General features: G+C 37.8%; 1 protein-coding gene across 1 annotated transcript; it reads left to right on the forward strand.

The window, feature by feature from the left end:
* The first annotated feature begins 7255 nt into the window (after positions 1 to 7255).
* On the forward strand, positions 7256 to 14081 carry mlip (muscular LMNA-interacting protein). The gene is made up of 10 exons (XM_077613634.1): positions 7256 to 7408; positions 7638 to 9137; positions 9661 to 9732; positions 9920 to 10003; positions 10083 to 10166; positions 10243 to 10287; positions 11467 to 11496; positions 12446 to 12508; positions 12622 to 12756; positions 13601 to 14081. The coding sequence occupies exons 1-10, from the start codon at positions 7319 to 7321 to the stop codon at positions 13802 to 13804; spliced, it is 2307 nt and encodes a 768-aa protein (XP_077469760.1). The 5' UTR covers positions 7256 to 7318; the 3' UTR covers positions 13805 to 14081.
* The last annotated feature ends 2720 nt before the right edge of the window (positions 14082 to 16801 follow it).

Genomic DNA, 16801 nt, shown 5'->3' on the forward strand with positions numbered 1-16801 from the left:
TCCATAATTTAAAAGCATATGCAGGTCTCTTCAGGAAATAAGAAGAGATGCCGCTAAAGCAGCACCTCCTTGACTTTTGGTTATCATGACAACTGTTTGCTTGAGAACCACACTAGTCTGAACATACAGCCAAACTTTCATATATGGAGATAGGAAAGGATTGCTGACACATTTGCAATAAGGAGTTGATTTAAAAATGGCTGGTTTGTAATAGGTCAAATCACAAGTTTGAGAAATTGAGTACGGTCAAGTGCCAATTTTTTTATTTTTTTGCATTTAAAAAATGATTTGAACTGAATCACAAGGTTTTTAATTTAATTTTATTTTTAAAGTCCGGTCACATTAAGTCACAATTTTACTGACAATATATATTTTTTTGCAGATTGGGTAAGTGGTCAGCACGTCCGCCTCGTAGTTCTGAGATCAAGGGTTCACTCAATCTCACACACCGGCCTATTCGATTGAAAAATCTTACTGAGGTGTGCACGCCGGTACACGGTCGATTGGTTGCCGATCTTTTGGTCGCCGGTCTTTTGGTCGCCCGGAAGGTAAGTGATAATTACCATTTAAATCGTTGCTCAAATTCCCTAAATACAAACTGCTGCGAATTACTATTTAGCCATACTTAATGCCTTAGTAATTATTAGGCTAAAGAAAAGCTCCAATTTTCCCGGACTTTTATTGTTTTTTGTTGGAGAACTTGTTTAGACCCTGACTGACGTCGCTTCTTAAAGGGACAACGCATGTACATACAAACTCTTATACACTCACACGTCGGCTCAGTGAAACTGCTCATGGCCATTGTTGGCTTTTATTGATGCGTAGACCGTGTTGTTTTACCTTGTTTTGTCGCCGGTCTTTTGTTCGTCGGTCTTTTGGTCGCCGGTCCTTTGGTCGCCCGTTGTCGCGGTCCGGGCGACCAAAAGACGGCGACCAAAAGACCGGCGACCAATCGACCGCTCACGGTGCACGCCTGCTTTGCGGCACACTGGGGTGTCCACATTAAGGATCTCAAACCTCTAATTGAATTTCAGCATGACTCTCTGTTGTTGTTGTTGTTACATATGGCTTTAGGGCCTTCTATAATTACATTCTCCTCAGGGAATCCCTCCTTCAGCTGATTTTTTTTCACTGCTATTACAAAGTATTTTATAAGTAGATTCTATAATATAAAGTATAGATTCTGTCAGAGAATAGCCAGAGGATTTTTTATAGAGTCCACCACACTTTGAAGGAGATAAACCTACTGAACAATAGGAGAGGACAAGGAAAGATAGGACTGTGGATGCAACAGGGCAGGGCAACCAGTGCTTAGCAATGTGTTTTACGGTATTAACACTAAAAATAACCTATTAAGGCACGGTTCTGCAATTTGGAATGTGACTGACTTTTGACTTATATACCATGAGAAATTTCATATGGCAGTACATTCAAACACTTGGAAAAAATCTAGAGATGTTGATTTAAATCATTGTAGGTACAATTTATTCCAATAGCATCCAATCTGTAAAGCAGGAGGAGGCGATTGTGAGCTGCGATAGCAGGGGAGGGGAAACTACAGCGGCGTGAAAAAGGGCAGCTGTGAAGAAATGAAGAATGCAGTGTACTTAAGGGTTTAGCATCCACTTCAGAATTTTGCCTTCACACACTTGTGAGGATACATGGAACAAATTGGTAACAAGCAAACAAATGAATTAGTAGTTTCACACTGATGTAAATGCTAGTATTTGACACTCACTAATACGTTGTCTGGGGACTAAAAATAATGAATCCTTTGCTAACAAAATCACATACACACACGCACACACACACAGACAAAGAAAAATTCACTCTATGAAAGGATGTTTTTAAAAAATACATTAATGTCATGGTCAGGTTGGGCACATGTTGTTTTTCTTTCAGCTGTCTGACATGCTCTATTATATTCTGCTTTCGTCTATCTGTCAGTGCATCAAACTGAACTAACAATAAGGGCTCTTATAAAGAGAAAGTAAATATAAACAACTAGGCAATGGACTGACCATAATGTGCAATTTTTCACTGTTCATGTCACTTAGAAAAAGAGCTTGACTCTGTCACACAAAGTAAGATTCCATGGAAGGTAGGAGCCGTTGGGTGGAGAATGTTTGATTTGCTATTGAAAGGCGTCTTCAGATGAGAGCACATTGGCAAATGCTTCATCAGTATATCAATATATGGAAGAAAGCACTTTTTTTCCACCCTACCACAACATGCATGTAATATACAATCTATGAAAAGACCATGGAAGGTAAAGCTTTTTCTTCCTTTAAAAATGACCATGTAAGGCTTTTTATTAAATAAATAAAAATACCATATATAGTAAGGCTTTTTATTAAAAAAAGACCATGTATACTAAGCCTTTTTTAAATGACCATGTATCATAGCTTTTTATTAAAAAAAGTTATGTATAATAACCATGAATAGTAAGGCTTTTTATTTATCTGTGGTATTGCCTCAAGGTTTTCCACAAGGAAAAAATAAATAAATAAAAACAATACTTTGCTTTCATCGGCAGTTACGAATTATCCCTCAATTCAATGCCCCCTAACCTTAAACATGTCTTCTCATTCATTATCACAAAATTGCCTGTGTTCTCGCAGACTGCTGAGTTAAACTGCCGTATTAAGCAAGCACTCTGATGGTGTCAAATCCATGAATTAGAAAAAACACATTACTGTTAAATGCATACCGTTTATGAACAGATATTGTAGAATGCCTGAACTTGATAACGTTTATTTTTAACATACTGGAAGTATTATTTAAATGGTTTCCCTAAAATGCACTGCTGATTCCTTAGAACTATATTTATTGGAGAAAAAAAGGTATTCTGAGTATTAACTCATTGAGTGGCAAGCGCTTACAAACAAAATCCCATGATTGCCAGCTCTTCCAACACATTTTGACTGATTATTCAAGTCCCAGAAAATATTGCGTTCTATGACGACATGTGAACTGAATACATCAAATCAAAGAATAGACTGCCTTCTTTCACCAGGAAAAAAAACAAGTTTCAGTCTGTCTGTTTTGTTCTTTAGTAACCAGCAGGATGGCTTAGTTTAACAAAATGTGGCGATTTCTCCAAGCAACTGCTCAATGTGGTTCAGTAAAAAAACAAAAATAAAAAACACATTATTTTCAACCTTTCTATTTATGGTAAGGCAACAGTTGAACATTTTGGCTTGTGTGAGAGAGTAATATCATGTGCTCACTAGGCCCACTGCTATCAGAGCAGTTGGTTATGAGCTATATTTATGTGTCCTATCCACAGTGGGGGAAGGGGTTTAAAGTCCTTACTGAGACACACAGACAATTATTTATGCTATTACTGAGACCCATCGCAATCCAAAGGAAAAGCATTGAGTGTTTAAATAGTTACAGAGAGAATTGTATTCTGGCAAGAAGCTTTAAAAAGAACATTATTTATAGAGGTGGAATGGAAACCTTTACTATTCGATACAAAAATGTTGTTATCTCCTACTTCCAGACATATTTACAACAAAAGTCTATTTATTTATTTTATAAAATATCACTCAAAATTTATATTAAGTGTTATTCTTACTTAAATTAATGCCGTGGCATTAGCGCAGCAGCGGGCAAACCGGTCCTCAAGGGCCACTGTGGGTGCAGGTTTTTGTTCCAACCGATCCCATACAGACGGTTTAACCAATGGGGCACTTGTTGAGCTGACACATGGGATGGGAGAGTCGGCATTGGGAAGCACCTGCTCTACGGCACATGTGTCAAAGTGGCGGCCCGGGGGCCAAATCTGGCCCGTCGCATCATTTTGTGTGGGCCGGGAAAGTAAATCATGAGTGCCGACTTTCTGTTTTAGGATCAAATTAAAATGAAGAGTATAGATGTATATTAAATTTCCTGATTTTTTCCCCTTTTAAATCAATAATTGGAATTTTTTAATCATTTTTTTCTGGGTTTTTAGTTAAAAAATCATTTTGTAAAATCTAAAAATATATGAAAAAAGCTAAAATAAACATTGTTTTAGATCTATAAAAAACTGAATATTCAAGGCTTTTAATCCAGTTCTTTTAATCCATTTATAAAAAAAATATCTAAATATTATATCTAAAATGGTCCGGCCCACGTGAAATCAAGTTGACGTTAAAGCGGCCCGCGAACCAACCCGAGTCTGACACCCTCGCTCTACGGGGACGACGTGACCTATGGCACACTCGGCACTATTAAACATTCAAGAGAGGAAATAGGTGACTATCAACTTACTCTGCTTTGGCTACTGAGGACATAACACCTTTTGAAGATGGTGTTCAGCAGTTTGGATGTTTTTACACCCAATTAGACTTACTTTTTTGAATTCTCATATCAATATCTTTCTCCTCTTCGGCATAGTCTCTGTTGTTGTGACAACGTTTGACAATATCATCCACTATTGAAGAAAACAAGCCTCCAAGCAAGAACACGATAAGAATTGAAGCTCTGAGCTCATACAGTGCAAATCTCTCCACTCTAAGTTATCACTTTAATGTGTATTATGTTTATTTTACCCGCAGGCAATTTTTTTGTTAAATATGAAAAATAAAAACAGTTGTTTTCTGGGAGTAGATGCATCTGCTAAGGAACGCTGCACAGTTTGAAGTTAAAAGGTGCCGTGCCGATTTTGATTTGGATATTTTTGAGACCTTCAAAGGCAAAGCAGCAGCTAACCCTGGAGATATTCGCTGTTTGAAACACACCCTGTGTTACGTATAATGCTTTTCAGATCGAGCTTGCAAACATTAAACGCTATCTATGATGTGAAGGAACTTTTATGTATGGACTTTGAATTGCCAGTAAATGTTGCAAGAATTGCTTCTCTCTTTATGTATAACAATATATAATAAATTCAACAACAATGCAATAATCTTGCTCACTTCCCTACACAAAAAAAGGGGCTTACCTTGAATTGTACTATTTTCTCTTTTACCGGCATTGTACAGATCTCAGGCACAGCGACATGGAAAGAATATTTTAGTACATTATGGCATTGTACAGATCTCAGGCGCAGCGACATTGAAAGTACATTATGTGCTATTATTTTGCCCTTGTTACCAGTGTATCCTAAACGTTTTACCAAAATATGTGGAATGAACATATGAAAATGCACAGGATTTTCATACATTGGCTTACTCAAGGATAACTAATTATAGCTCGTCAGGCCTCACACGTCAAAGCAATTAACAGCAGCGTGCTAAACAGTCTAAGTGTTTGAGATGTTCAAAGAGAGGATGATTATCCCTCATCAAATTTTTGTACGGGAATCATCAGGCACTTGACCCTCTACGCCAGAAGCAACCTAAGTGAATGATTGGAAAATTTAAAATCATTTCAAATATGCTGTTTTTTTGTCATCAACTGTGGGAGTAAATTTTAAAAGAAACTAATTTTCTCTTTTACAAGTTTTATAAGAGTCTCCATCTATTTACCCATAAAAAGCATTATATGGGAAGTCACCCAGGGGGAAAAAAACAAATCAGGCAGGTCTAAGCAGTAATAAATCACTAGGTGTGTTTACATGAACAAAACATATCGATTTTTCAGGCACAATCTATTCTAATTTTAATAGCCCTTGGTACTAGTTCATTTGAGAAAGAAAATTGAGGATCATGTGGAAGCGATAAAACCCCTCCAGCATATGTTTTCATCTTTGTTGGTGGATTAGTTGTCGATTCCACCATGAGGAACAGCCCACCTTCAGAGGAAAATAAACTAAGCGTCATATTGACAGTGGGCTTATTCGCTAACATTGACGCTCAATGCTGTTCTAGAATTCTGCTTTTTGACTCATTCTCTGTCATTGACTGTGATTGACGTCTTATCCATTTGAACTGGGAGATAAATAGCATTGAATGACCATATTTCAATGCTATTGATGGTGTTGGATTTCTAATTCACTTTGACTGGGGGGAGCTGCAGCAGTTAAATGATCTGGTTTCTTTACATATCATTTCATAGCATATCAATTGTGGTTTAAATGATGGATAATTGCCTGAACTCTCTGAATTAGAATTACTGTATATTAGTAAATCTTTAATTTTTGTGAACTAATCTACAATTTTTTTAAGTGTGCCAACTTAGACATTAATGTAAAATCCCAATTAAATATGAACTCTATCTTCATCATTAATGCTTTTTAAACCTTAATTGGTGCTTCTACATCTGAAAAGTAATGTAACCTTTTCGTTTTCATGATATATACAGTAACCTTTGGGCAGTTATGCTTCAATTTGGTGCAAGGACATCATTACACTACAAGATATGATGAATTAAGTAGCACATTGAGGAGTCTGTGCAATTGCTTGGCTTGGATTTGAGGTCATTGTTCATACACATACATATATTAATTTAGATCTAGTTAAACTTTTTAATTCCTTCATTGGTTGCAGAAAATAGTGTATTGGACCTGGAGAAGGCGGATACTGCTACAACATGTCGAAGAAGTCGAAGGACTTTGTGTGAGATGTGGAAAGTGAAGATTTTGGTAGTGTACACATTATGTCATAATCTTTCTTAAAAGATAAATGATAATGACTCATTATGGTAATGTGCTGTTTCTCAGCCTTTGATTTGAAGAGACACATAATTGTGTTTCGGTATCTATTGGTCATTAAGGCAGTGTGCAGCGGCGTTTGTTGCTTGTGGAAATGATGCACGTTAAATGGTGGTAAGTGAGCAAAGCATTTATTTTGAAATGAACATATAGTGGGTGGCTCTTGTTGCAGGTTGTCATTGAGTGGGCAGAATGTAAAGCGGTTAAGATGAGAGGCTTTCAGCTGCTCATTAATACGCACAGTGATATGGGGGCGATGATGGGCAGTGATCTTTTAGGAAAACAATAGTTATATTACCATTCTGTACGGGCATATGTCACTATTTGTAAAGTGTGGCGTCTGCACACAGCTGTTTATTGGCACCTCCTATTAAGTTGAGGTGGAATGCTTGGTTATTGTTGTTGTATTATAAAAATGGATAAACCACTTTGATATCATTTATCTATATCTAAAAACGTGTTTTCGATTACAAATGTAAAATGAAGTGGTAGCAATCTAAGACATATTTCAAATGTACTTGGGCACAGTGCTTATTTATACACTTGGATTGGCATGACTTTTACATGTCAATTATATGTGTGGAACGTGTGGTGTGCTGACATCGCGCACACGCCCCCGAGCTCAGAGGACTTGCTGAAGTTCACCTCATGGCTCTCTCAAGTCGCACTCTCTGTTTCACTTTGGCTTTCTCGTAATAGAATTCGACTGGCTCTCACAACAAGACAAGTGGCAAGACGATGTCTGATGGGAATATTTTCAAAGAGGAGATCATCTATATTAAGAATTCACTGAAAAGTAGAAAAGGAACGGAAACAAAGACAAATGAGGTAAGGTTTATAATCATTCATAATTTGTAGTTTTAATGCAAAGCTAAATTCCTGACAGTTTATGTGGTAGATGTTTGAAAAATGTATTAAATTGAAGTCTTGACACGTCATTGTATTTTCTGTAAACCTGAAAGTATTTTGAAGTCAACGGTTTGATGAGATTCAACTGAATTAAGTTTGAAATTTACATCTACAGCCTAACTAAGCACTTGTTTTTTATCTGGTCAAGTCTCCATTGGACCAAGTGAGCAACACCCAAGCCTCTACGTCAGTCAATGCCCAGACTGAAAATACACCCAAACACAGCGGCGCTGCCTCCATGGAGACAACTGTTAATAAACACAGGGACATTTCCCAGCAGTGGGGTCACGATTCCTCTGGAACTCCTGAGGCTAACATGGATTTCTCTATCGCTGAGCCACCCGGGTCGAATCGCATTGCAAGCTCTACATGTTCACCACCCGCCTTGCTCACGCCAACTTGCTCGAGAGAGTCCATCCTTTCAGATAGCCTGGAAAGAGACAAGTATTGGCCCGCCATGCCACGTTCCTCTGTGGCCTCTCCTACTTCTGTCAGCCGCACTGTTTCCCCCTGCTCCTCGGTCTTCTCTGGCATCTTCTGTCCTTTTGTGGTTCAGGTCCGAAAGCACGCTCTAGCGCCCGGATCAAGTCTGGTTCACATCCCTCAGTCCTGTTTCTCATCTTGCGACAGCCTGGCTTCAGTCAATCCACAGTCAAGTCCTGCCCGGCACCGGCCTCCTCTCACTAGACTCTCCCTCCTCACAGCCATCCTGAGGAAAGGCCGTCTGCCCGTTCTATCGGCTTCTCTCCAGAGGCCTTACACCCCCTGCTGGCCAGTTAACCCAGTGACCCTCACTTCCTGCAACGCGTGCTTAGCAGCCTCAAGCGTGGCTTCCATTCCTCTAGAGTTTTCCTCCCGGTTTTCATCATCTGCATCCTTAGATACTCAAACTTTTCCTCCCAGGGATCCCAGCAGGTCTGTTACAGCCCCCCTGCTAGAGTTGGCTAATGAGCACAGCGGGCCTCGCGCTCTGGTTAAGAGGTACCCCGAGGAGATTCACTCGAGTATCATGCCAAAGTGGGAACAGGTTGTTTCGCCGTCAGCGCTGAAGAGCAACGTGCTGCCGAGCGCTCCACCGCCACGGTCAACATCAAGACTCAAAAGTAATCCATGGAGCCGGAAAGAAATAACACAACATCACTCAAATATGTTGAAGCCTTTTGAGCTGAAGCCTATATTTCCTCAAATGTACCCCATCAGAAAAGGAGAATACAACCTTGAAAAAACCTTTTTTCATCAACCTAGCACTTGGCACGTGCAAAAAAGCCCCCAACCCAATTCTTCCCTGTTAAAGCTCCGATGGCTTTCTGAGCAACTGCGATCCCCTTCCCCTTGTACCAAATTTTCCCCTCCGTCACATTCCCGCTCAGCCAGCGCCGCCACATCACCTCTCCCTTGCCTTACTAAGAGCAGGTGTATATCACCTCAAGATTCGCTCAAACAGCCCACCTTGACACATTCCCGTTACACGCCGGAGACTTTTACTGGGTGGGCTTCACCCATCAGCTCTCCTACGCCGACGCCCTCACCCGCCGTACTATTTCGGGACCTCACGCCGTCCCCTTCTTTCTCCCTGAGCTCCACGCCCTCCCCAAGGCCGGGGAGTGGAATTTCGGACTGCACTGACAGAGAGGGCAAAAAAAGAAAGGTAGCCACTCCACTTGCCACGTGTACCACTTTGAACATGCTCACAAACACATGCTGTTCTTTGACTCGAATTTCACACTTTATATGCAGTCACGCGCTCCCCAATCAAAACATTGGGTACAGCTGCACAACCTACACAGATGAACAGATACTACAATTCTGCCTTTGGAAAGATATGCTTGTCACATAATTTTGGATTATGGAAATGCTAAAACAATCTTATTTGAAGAAAAGAGACAAGTGTTCACGCTTACGTTACAGTATGTTGTGAACATTTTGGAAAAGTTTATTTTTACCTGCTGCTTTCATTCATTTTCCTGTTCCATATCTGTGCTATCATGAGATTCAGAACAATAGGTGTGTGACATTTTAATGAAGGGATGATTTATGTTCTCAATGTGTGTATTAATGTTCTGAAACACTAACAGATAAGGTCACTGAGTGTCCTACACTACTATTTGTTACTATTCAGTTGAATTGTGAATTCAAATGCATGTGTTTTCTACTCTCTCTGCATTCCAAAGACTCACAAGATTAAGTCAAGCTACAAATCACTGGCTGCAATTCCTACAAACACGATTCTCTTGGATCAGCAGGTACTTTCAATGATTGTTATCTAAGCACCTTATTATGCTGTAAGTGTTCCATCACATCATGTTGCAGTGGGGTCTTTTCTAAGAACCAAGCAACAGATGACTACACATTAATGATGTGGGGGTTCAAACTATAATCACATAAGGATGATTGCTATCTAAATGCATCCACTGTGCTTTACATTCAAAGTTAATAGATGAGCAGGTGGAGAGGGAGAACTTCTTGAAAAGAGGTGTCACGAGTGATGGAGGCGATGAAGACACCCACGCTGAGGTACATGTTCACCCGTCATTAAACATTTGTGCAGTTAACGTTATAGAATTGAGCTGCAAACTTTTTTTGTGATTATTAGATGCGCTCACCTGCTGAACTCCGGCAGGAATCTGAAGAATTGTATGCAGCTATTGACGAGATATTGGCAAATTCTTCTCCGCCGGTGGGTTCTGTCCAATGAGATCAATCGTATCTCGCTACTTTGTTGATGAAAGATGTTTATATTTATACTGTTTTAGAGCAAAACTTCATCCAAGATGTCAAGGACAGATCACAGTCTGCAGGTAAAGTGGGTCCCGTCCTTTGCGCTTCCTTCCTCCTGAAATAATGCATAACATTAATTAGTGCATCACCACTCATGGTGATTGGCACATTTAGGTCCTTGCTGAAAATGAGTTATAAACCAGAAGTGATTGATTCACAGCTGGACATTTGATTTCACAAGAGAATACAGATGAGCAACATCAAATTGATCTGCATCTTTTCAGGGGACAGGGATGACAATTTTCATTTCAAAATGTCAGAGGAAAAAGCCATCTAGGTTATCACGAATGGGGGAAAAAAATGGAAGATCAAAGATTCAGGCTTTTGCCTTTGAAAAGAATATAGTGCAGCCTGTCTGTACTTACTCTCCTAAATGCCCCTTTATTGATAGGGGAAAACTTTTTTTCAAACATTTTCTATAGTCACATTTGTAGAATGTGTGTAGAAATCAAAACAAATATGATAGGCAATATTCTGTTGCTATCTTTAACTCTTGGGTTTTTTTCTCAAAAGGTGGAATGGTACCTTTTATTGTATTTTTTTGTATATTCATGTTCATTGAGGTGTAGACAGATTGCCTTTTGAAAAATGACATTTCCAAAATGGAACTCAAAGTACCAATGCATAATGTGGTTTGGTTCTTCGGTGCAATATCTGGACATAGGGACGTCGAAAGGGTACTTCTAAATTGGAAAAAAATATTCAAAAACAAGAGTTATGAAAGATTTTTTTATGGGTCAGTGACTGGCTGTATCTGTACGCACTAAAAGAAGTTGAATGTATGAAGTGGATTTGAAAGCACTAGGCATAATATTTTATATTAAATATATATATATATACAAATATGAAATTCTAAACAGATAACATTGGATGAAAGGAAAAATCGTTGGGTTGAGGTAATGTTTCCTAATAAAATAATGAGATAAAAGGGAATTTTAGCTGTGTAATCATTAGGATGATGATTGAAGCTATCTGTTCATTATTGATCAAAAGAAGGAGCCTTCTTGTAGTCATCAGTAGTGTGAGTGTGCATAGGAACATGTGCATTCTTTTATCTAAGTCTAAAAATAACTCCGGCTTTAACGGGAGAATGGGAACTTTTGAAAGAAGCACCGAATTTTTACAATTAGTATTTAATAACCTTTTATCTCATTGTAGGGTTCATTATGTTACAGCATGTTATGTCTTTGTCTTTGCAGAACAAATCCTTAGGACGTGAAACCAAATATGTAAGTGCACTTGCAGTTTTGACTCTAACATGAAATCAATATTTTTATATTAGGCATAAAAATTAGAAAGTGGGAAAAACATCAGGAAATATTATACATTATCATGTTGGTTTTGATCCAGTTTAAAAAACTAATCTGATCAGATTAAAATGTCCCTGTTTTTGTCCAATGGTATGGAACAGAAAGCGTAATACGGTCCTGATGAAGGAAATAAATACTGTGGTGTACTCTTCTGGCTGATACAAACACATAGAAGTAAAAGCAGCCACCCAACATGAGAAAAGAATGCACAATTGAGTTTTAGAATTTACAATGAATACTTTGTCAACCTCAAAGGTGGCTTAGGCAAGCATGCTGGGCAGTACTAAGCAGATGGCAATACTGTGCAGAGACAATACAAGCCTCGACTTGAAAATGAGGAAATTGTACTTTAAAACACAGGCGGCGTTAACATAACTTTTGCCGCAACGGATACATTAAGCTTGGCTCTGTCTGTGATGTGCTGAAATGTGAAGGTGACACATAAAAAATTCAAATGGGAACAACTTCTGGTTTTGACTGCAAAACAAGAGGCATTGGAACCTAGCAGAGTAAATAGATGTGAATAGAAAAGCTAATGTGACATGTTGCATTTACAATTTTTTGGAAACCAAAAAATATATGGTACAAAATGCAGGTTTGGTTTTACTCTTGTAAATCTAGTAAATTCAAGGAATGATGCTGTTTTTCCCACAACCACGTACATCAGATAGAATATCATCTATACATATTACTATTTCTGAGAGTGTGTGTACGTTAGTGTGCTTATCCGTTAACATCGGACAAAATAGAGACAACACCGTACACCCGATTTGAATCTGCTTGTATATTCTATTCATTTTTTTCTACCTTTTTACTTACATTAATGTAGCTGTTTCCATTGACTTTTCTTTCATGTTATTATCATCAGGCATCTTTATGCAGCCCGCATTCATCAGCACATAATAAAAGAAGACTAATGGAGTCCAAAAAGGTAGATGGCATTCAGATGTCTCATTAATGTACAGCCTTTTCAAAAATGACAGATTGGTTAATTACAAATAAGTCTCTTATCTTTTATAACATCTTGTGAATTTTGGCCTACAGACAAAACCTGGGATTATTCACCCAATAAAATCCCATCCCGGATTGTCAGAAAAATATGGAGAACAATATAGACACCATCGACTTACAGAAACAGATTCCCATCACTCCCTAAGAAGCAATAACTATGCATGTAAGGTAAGAAAAGCAGCATTTTTCTTCTTGACATATCGTACAACACCCAAAAGATAGGTTTGAGTTAGATATTTGTTCCCCCTATACCAAACTATAAAGATAAAATAAGACTGGTCCTTCTGTGTCCATCTGATTCAGGTGTGCCTTCTTAATGAAAATCTCACTATTAAATATATAATTGAAGAGTCCGCTTGATTGATTTCAAGTATTGTAGTTGAACATGACATTGAAATGATGTGGGGAGAAGTATGCTAAGGTTCAAATTATATACTGTATATTAACTTATTTTATAAAAGTTGATTTTTACCAGGGATGCTATTGGAATTTGGGGTATATTCATATACATTGTACAGTATATATTAATGAATACATACAAATTGTACAGTATCAGAGAGATGTATAAATGAATTATAGGTTGAAAAAACACATTAAATGGAATTTTAATGTGTCAACTTGCAGATTTTTACCGTTCACGGTCACACCCATATTTCCAACTAATACAATTTGCACCTTTACCAAAACTGTATACACCTTTTCAAATTCTAGTTTTCTCGTCATCCTGCAAACTATCAAAACATGACCTTTGAGTTTTTGCCCAAATGGAGATAATGAATACTGGCATAATTTAGCATTCTGTACAGAAACCTGAATAGATGGGAGCGTGAGGATATCATTTCAAGCAATTTCACAGTGGGGACAGCCACTTTAAATGTCAAGTGCAAATAGAAAGCAACTTTATTTAAAGACTCCGGGGACCTGAATCTGATTGACGAGACATTCAACCAGCCTGCAGTCAATTCAACCGCTGACCTTAATTGCACAGCATTTGTGTCCTTTGCCATTTCAGATGGAAAGTGTGGGCATTGAAGAAAGGGGGATGAATGGTCGCACAAGTAAAAAAAGTCAAGCGCTGCATAGAGAGAGGACATCTGAAAGAAGTCCATTTGCCGTGTGTGAATTGCAGATCATTGAGCCTGAAAGCTCGATCACTCACTTTGAGGAGGATTCCTGCAACACTCTCTGCTCGGACGCTTGTGAAACTCACATCTAAATAAAAACCATCAAACACTAATTCATTCTTGCTGTGAAATTCAAGATACAGCTACAAATTAATATCCCTGGCTAACTTTTTGATGACAAATAAATGTGGATGAAATCGATTTAACCCGACCCCTTGAAATTTTGCCATCCAAGGCAATGGAGGAGAATGGGTCAGAAATCATCTTATTTCAAATTAGCCCACAGTAATGTGGAATGTCCCTCAGTTGTCAATAGTTGCCTACTTTGAATCACTCACGGGTCAAATTTTATTTTGTATAATTGTCAGACGTTGCTAATTTTTCACAACAAAGAGAAAATGCTGCTTTTATCATGCTGACGGAGTCTATTATAAAAAGAAACATTTCTTTTTGTTGTGCCCATTGTTAGCATGGTTTGGCAATTGCAATAAAACTCTACTGAAGCAAGATATACAATATGCAATTTAGTCATCCGCTTTATCTTGACAAGTACAAGACAATAGAGGCAGACCTAGAATTAAAATTTGTTTGCATAGATGTGCTCCTCCACACGTAGACTGGGATTTTATAATTAAATTAGAAAACTAATCTTCCATTTGAACATTTAATGCCCCAGGTCCATTTTGCAGACCACATTTTTTTTTACCAAAGGGCATGTTTTAATTAAAATGAAAAACGCTAGAAAATTTTATAAAGGACGATTAGTGAGTTGAGTGGGGACAAGAAGAAGGTTTTTATGCCTACAATCACAATGAAGTTGAATTTGACAAATTACCTTTTTATTCAGAATGACTAATAATTTACCACCCAATAGGTATTTATTTAGTTCGTTGTATAATGCGTTACATATTGCAACTTGAAATGTACAGACACCCCTTATTTAGTTTACAATGGCCTTGACTGTTGACATTTTTAAAATAAATTCAGTTTTATTTAATGTTAAAGCACAATAATTAATAAATTTGCATTTAATACTATGGTGGTATTTTAATTTAGTTTTTTAATGGAGTACTTGTACTTGTTATTTGGACATACATCAATTAAAAGCATATGTTTAGACCATACAGAAAAAAATACAAGAATGGAAGACTTTAATGCTTGCTAGATGAAAAGATACACCTAGATCACTACCTTCAAACAGCAATTTTAAAAGAGAAATTTTAATCTGATTCTAGTCATTTGCAGCAGGTGGATCTTCCTGTTACTGATTAAAAGACCTCAAGAAAATCCAGTGCGTTTGGAGAACTGGACTTCAAGATAATCTCGTTGTAATTTAACAATCACACTGGCTGATCATATTTTCTATACATTCAAATTCACTTGCAAACATAATTGAGATTTGCTATGATACTAAATCTCGGGGTTGGGGTAAGAAGATTGGGAAATTGACAAAGTTTAGTGAGGAAAATGTGTTAGCTTCTCTTTTTGACTTCCTTCTCATTTGATCTTGCTATTGTCATGAACTGAATGTTTTAAAACATCACTTCAAACATTAGATGATCTCATAGGGGAATCGTTCCAATTGGTGATCCTTAGCTTATCTCTTCAAAAAGACAAGATCTCTCCAAGCTGTGTCAAAGTGAACTATAAATAATACTATGATAAGTAGGGATCAAGTTCTTTGTTATCGCGACTCCTTGTATATGTCACCATATCAAACCTGCCCCAAATAACTAAAATTTTGCAACAGAAAGATAGCATCTATGGTACTGAAAGATGACCAATTAGTAGGAATTCTATTGCCTGTCAATTGCATGCAATAAGTTAAATATTATGAAAGAAAAATCTTCATGAGAGTGTGACTTTTTTTCATTTACTATTTAATAGGAGAGCACTTTAGAAGGCAGAAGGCTTGAGTCTGACATCAAGGTCGAAATGCTTGTTTACAAACCATCGAGCAGGATGTCGCCATGTGCTACAATCCGGTTACGCCTGTTCTTAAAAAAGCATGTCCGCTGGGGGAAATCTGATCCCGTAGTATTTACTTTTCGGTCTGTAACTTGATTCTGCGGACGCCCCCTGTTTGAAATTGTACATGATCTGTCAACAAGCCCCTCGTCATCTGTAAGCAATAGCTATCAACTCTGTGAGAATTTGCTCTGCCTCAGCATGATATTTGGCAAAGTATCACAAAGGGAGTATTAAAGAAATCTTATTAGCCTATAAACATGTCTTTGGCATCTATTTGAACCTCTCATTCATGAGCGAACAAAGCAAACAACAAACTGGAACTTGCCCACTTTTTGAGTAAAAATAATTTAAAAATAAATAAATAAAAAAGGCTGATGATGCGATTAAATGCTCGGAAAGATGACTCAGCGCGTCAGGAAATGAAACTCCCTGTGACTAAATCGATGCCGTTTCAAGTTCTCACACCCAAAGAGGCATTTGCTTCTGAAGTATCCAAGGTGTCTCATACGAAATAAAATTGCGCTATCTAATGTGATTCAATAATGATATTGGTATACTATCAAAATTGCTCTCATTTCCTTTCCAAATGATATGAAAAAAAATAATAATGGTTATAATAATGCTCTTGCTTGCTCATTTAGATCATGAAGTGCTTAATTACACCGTGACAATGGAGACTTCCACTTCTGACGTTTATCTGATTCATTCAAGGAGAATTCAATTGCGATGCCGAATAAAAGATAACAAATAATGATACAGATAACTTTTTAATTAAAAGACACTTATTGAGATGTACAGTACGTATTACATTGTTTTTCAACTTTCTGGAGATAGTTCTTGCCAGCACTGAGTTTGTGTTTCCTATTGGTGATTAGCTGGAAACATTTCGGAATTACACTTGTTTGTAGTCGCTGAGCATGTTTTTGTTCAGTTCTATACTCACCCCAACTATCAGTTTGTTGGTGTGCTGCCATCATTTTTTCAAATGTAATTGAATGCTTGTCAAAGATGACATGTAAACTGGGACTGACCTGAAAAATGCTTGAGGGCTGGATGATTAAGACACAGAGAAACTAGATAAGATCCAAACAAGAAAACAAACATTGCTGCAGGAACAT

Source organism: Stigmatopora argus, chromosome 11 (assembly GCF_051989625.1).
Source record: "Stigmatopora argus isolate UIUO_Sarg chromosome 11, RoL_Sarg_1.0, whole genome shotgun sequence".
In the NCBI taxonomy this organism is placed as follows: Eukaryota; Metazoa; Chordata; class Actinopteri; order Syngnathiformes; family Syngnathidae; genus Stigmatopora; species Stigmatopora argus.

Bases quoted from the DNA above. Each gene is read 5' to 3' on its own strand.
- mlip (XM_077613634.1), top strand. From the start codon at position 7,319: ATGTCTGATGGGAATATTTTCAAAGAGGAGATCATCTATATTAAGAAT. The intron at 7,409-7,637 runs GTAAGGTTTATA...TATCTGGTCAAG, and splicing joins CGGAAACAAAGACAAATGAG to TCTCCATTGGACCAAGTGAG. The intron at 10,004-10,082 runs GTACATGTTCAC...TGTGATTATTAG, and splicing joins ATGAAGACACCCACGCTGAG to ATGCGCTCACCTGCTGAACT.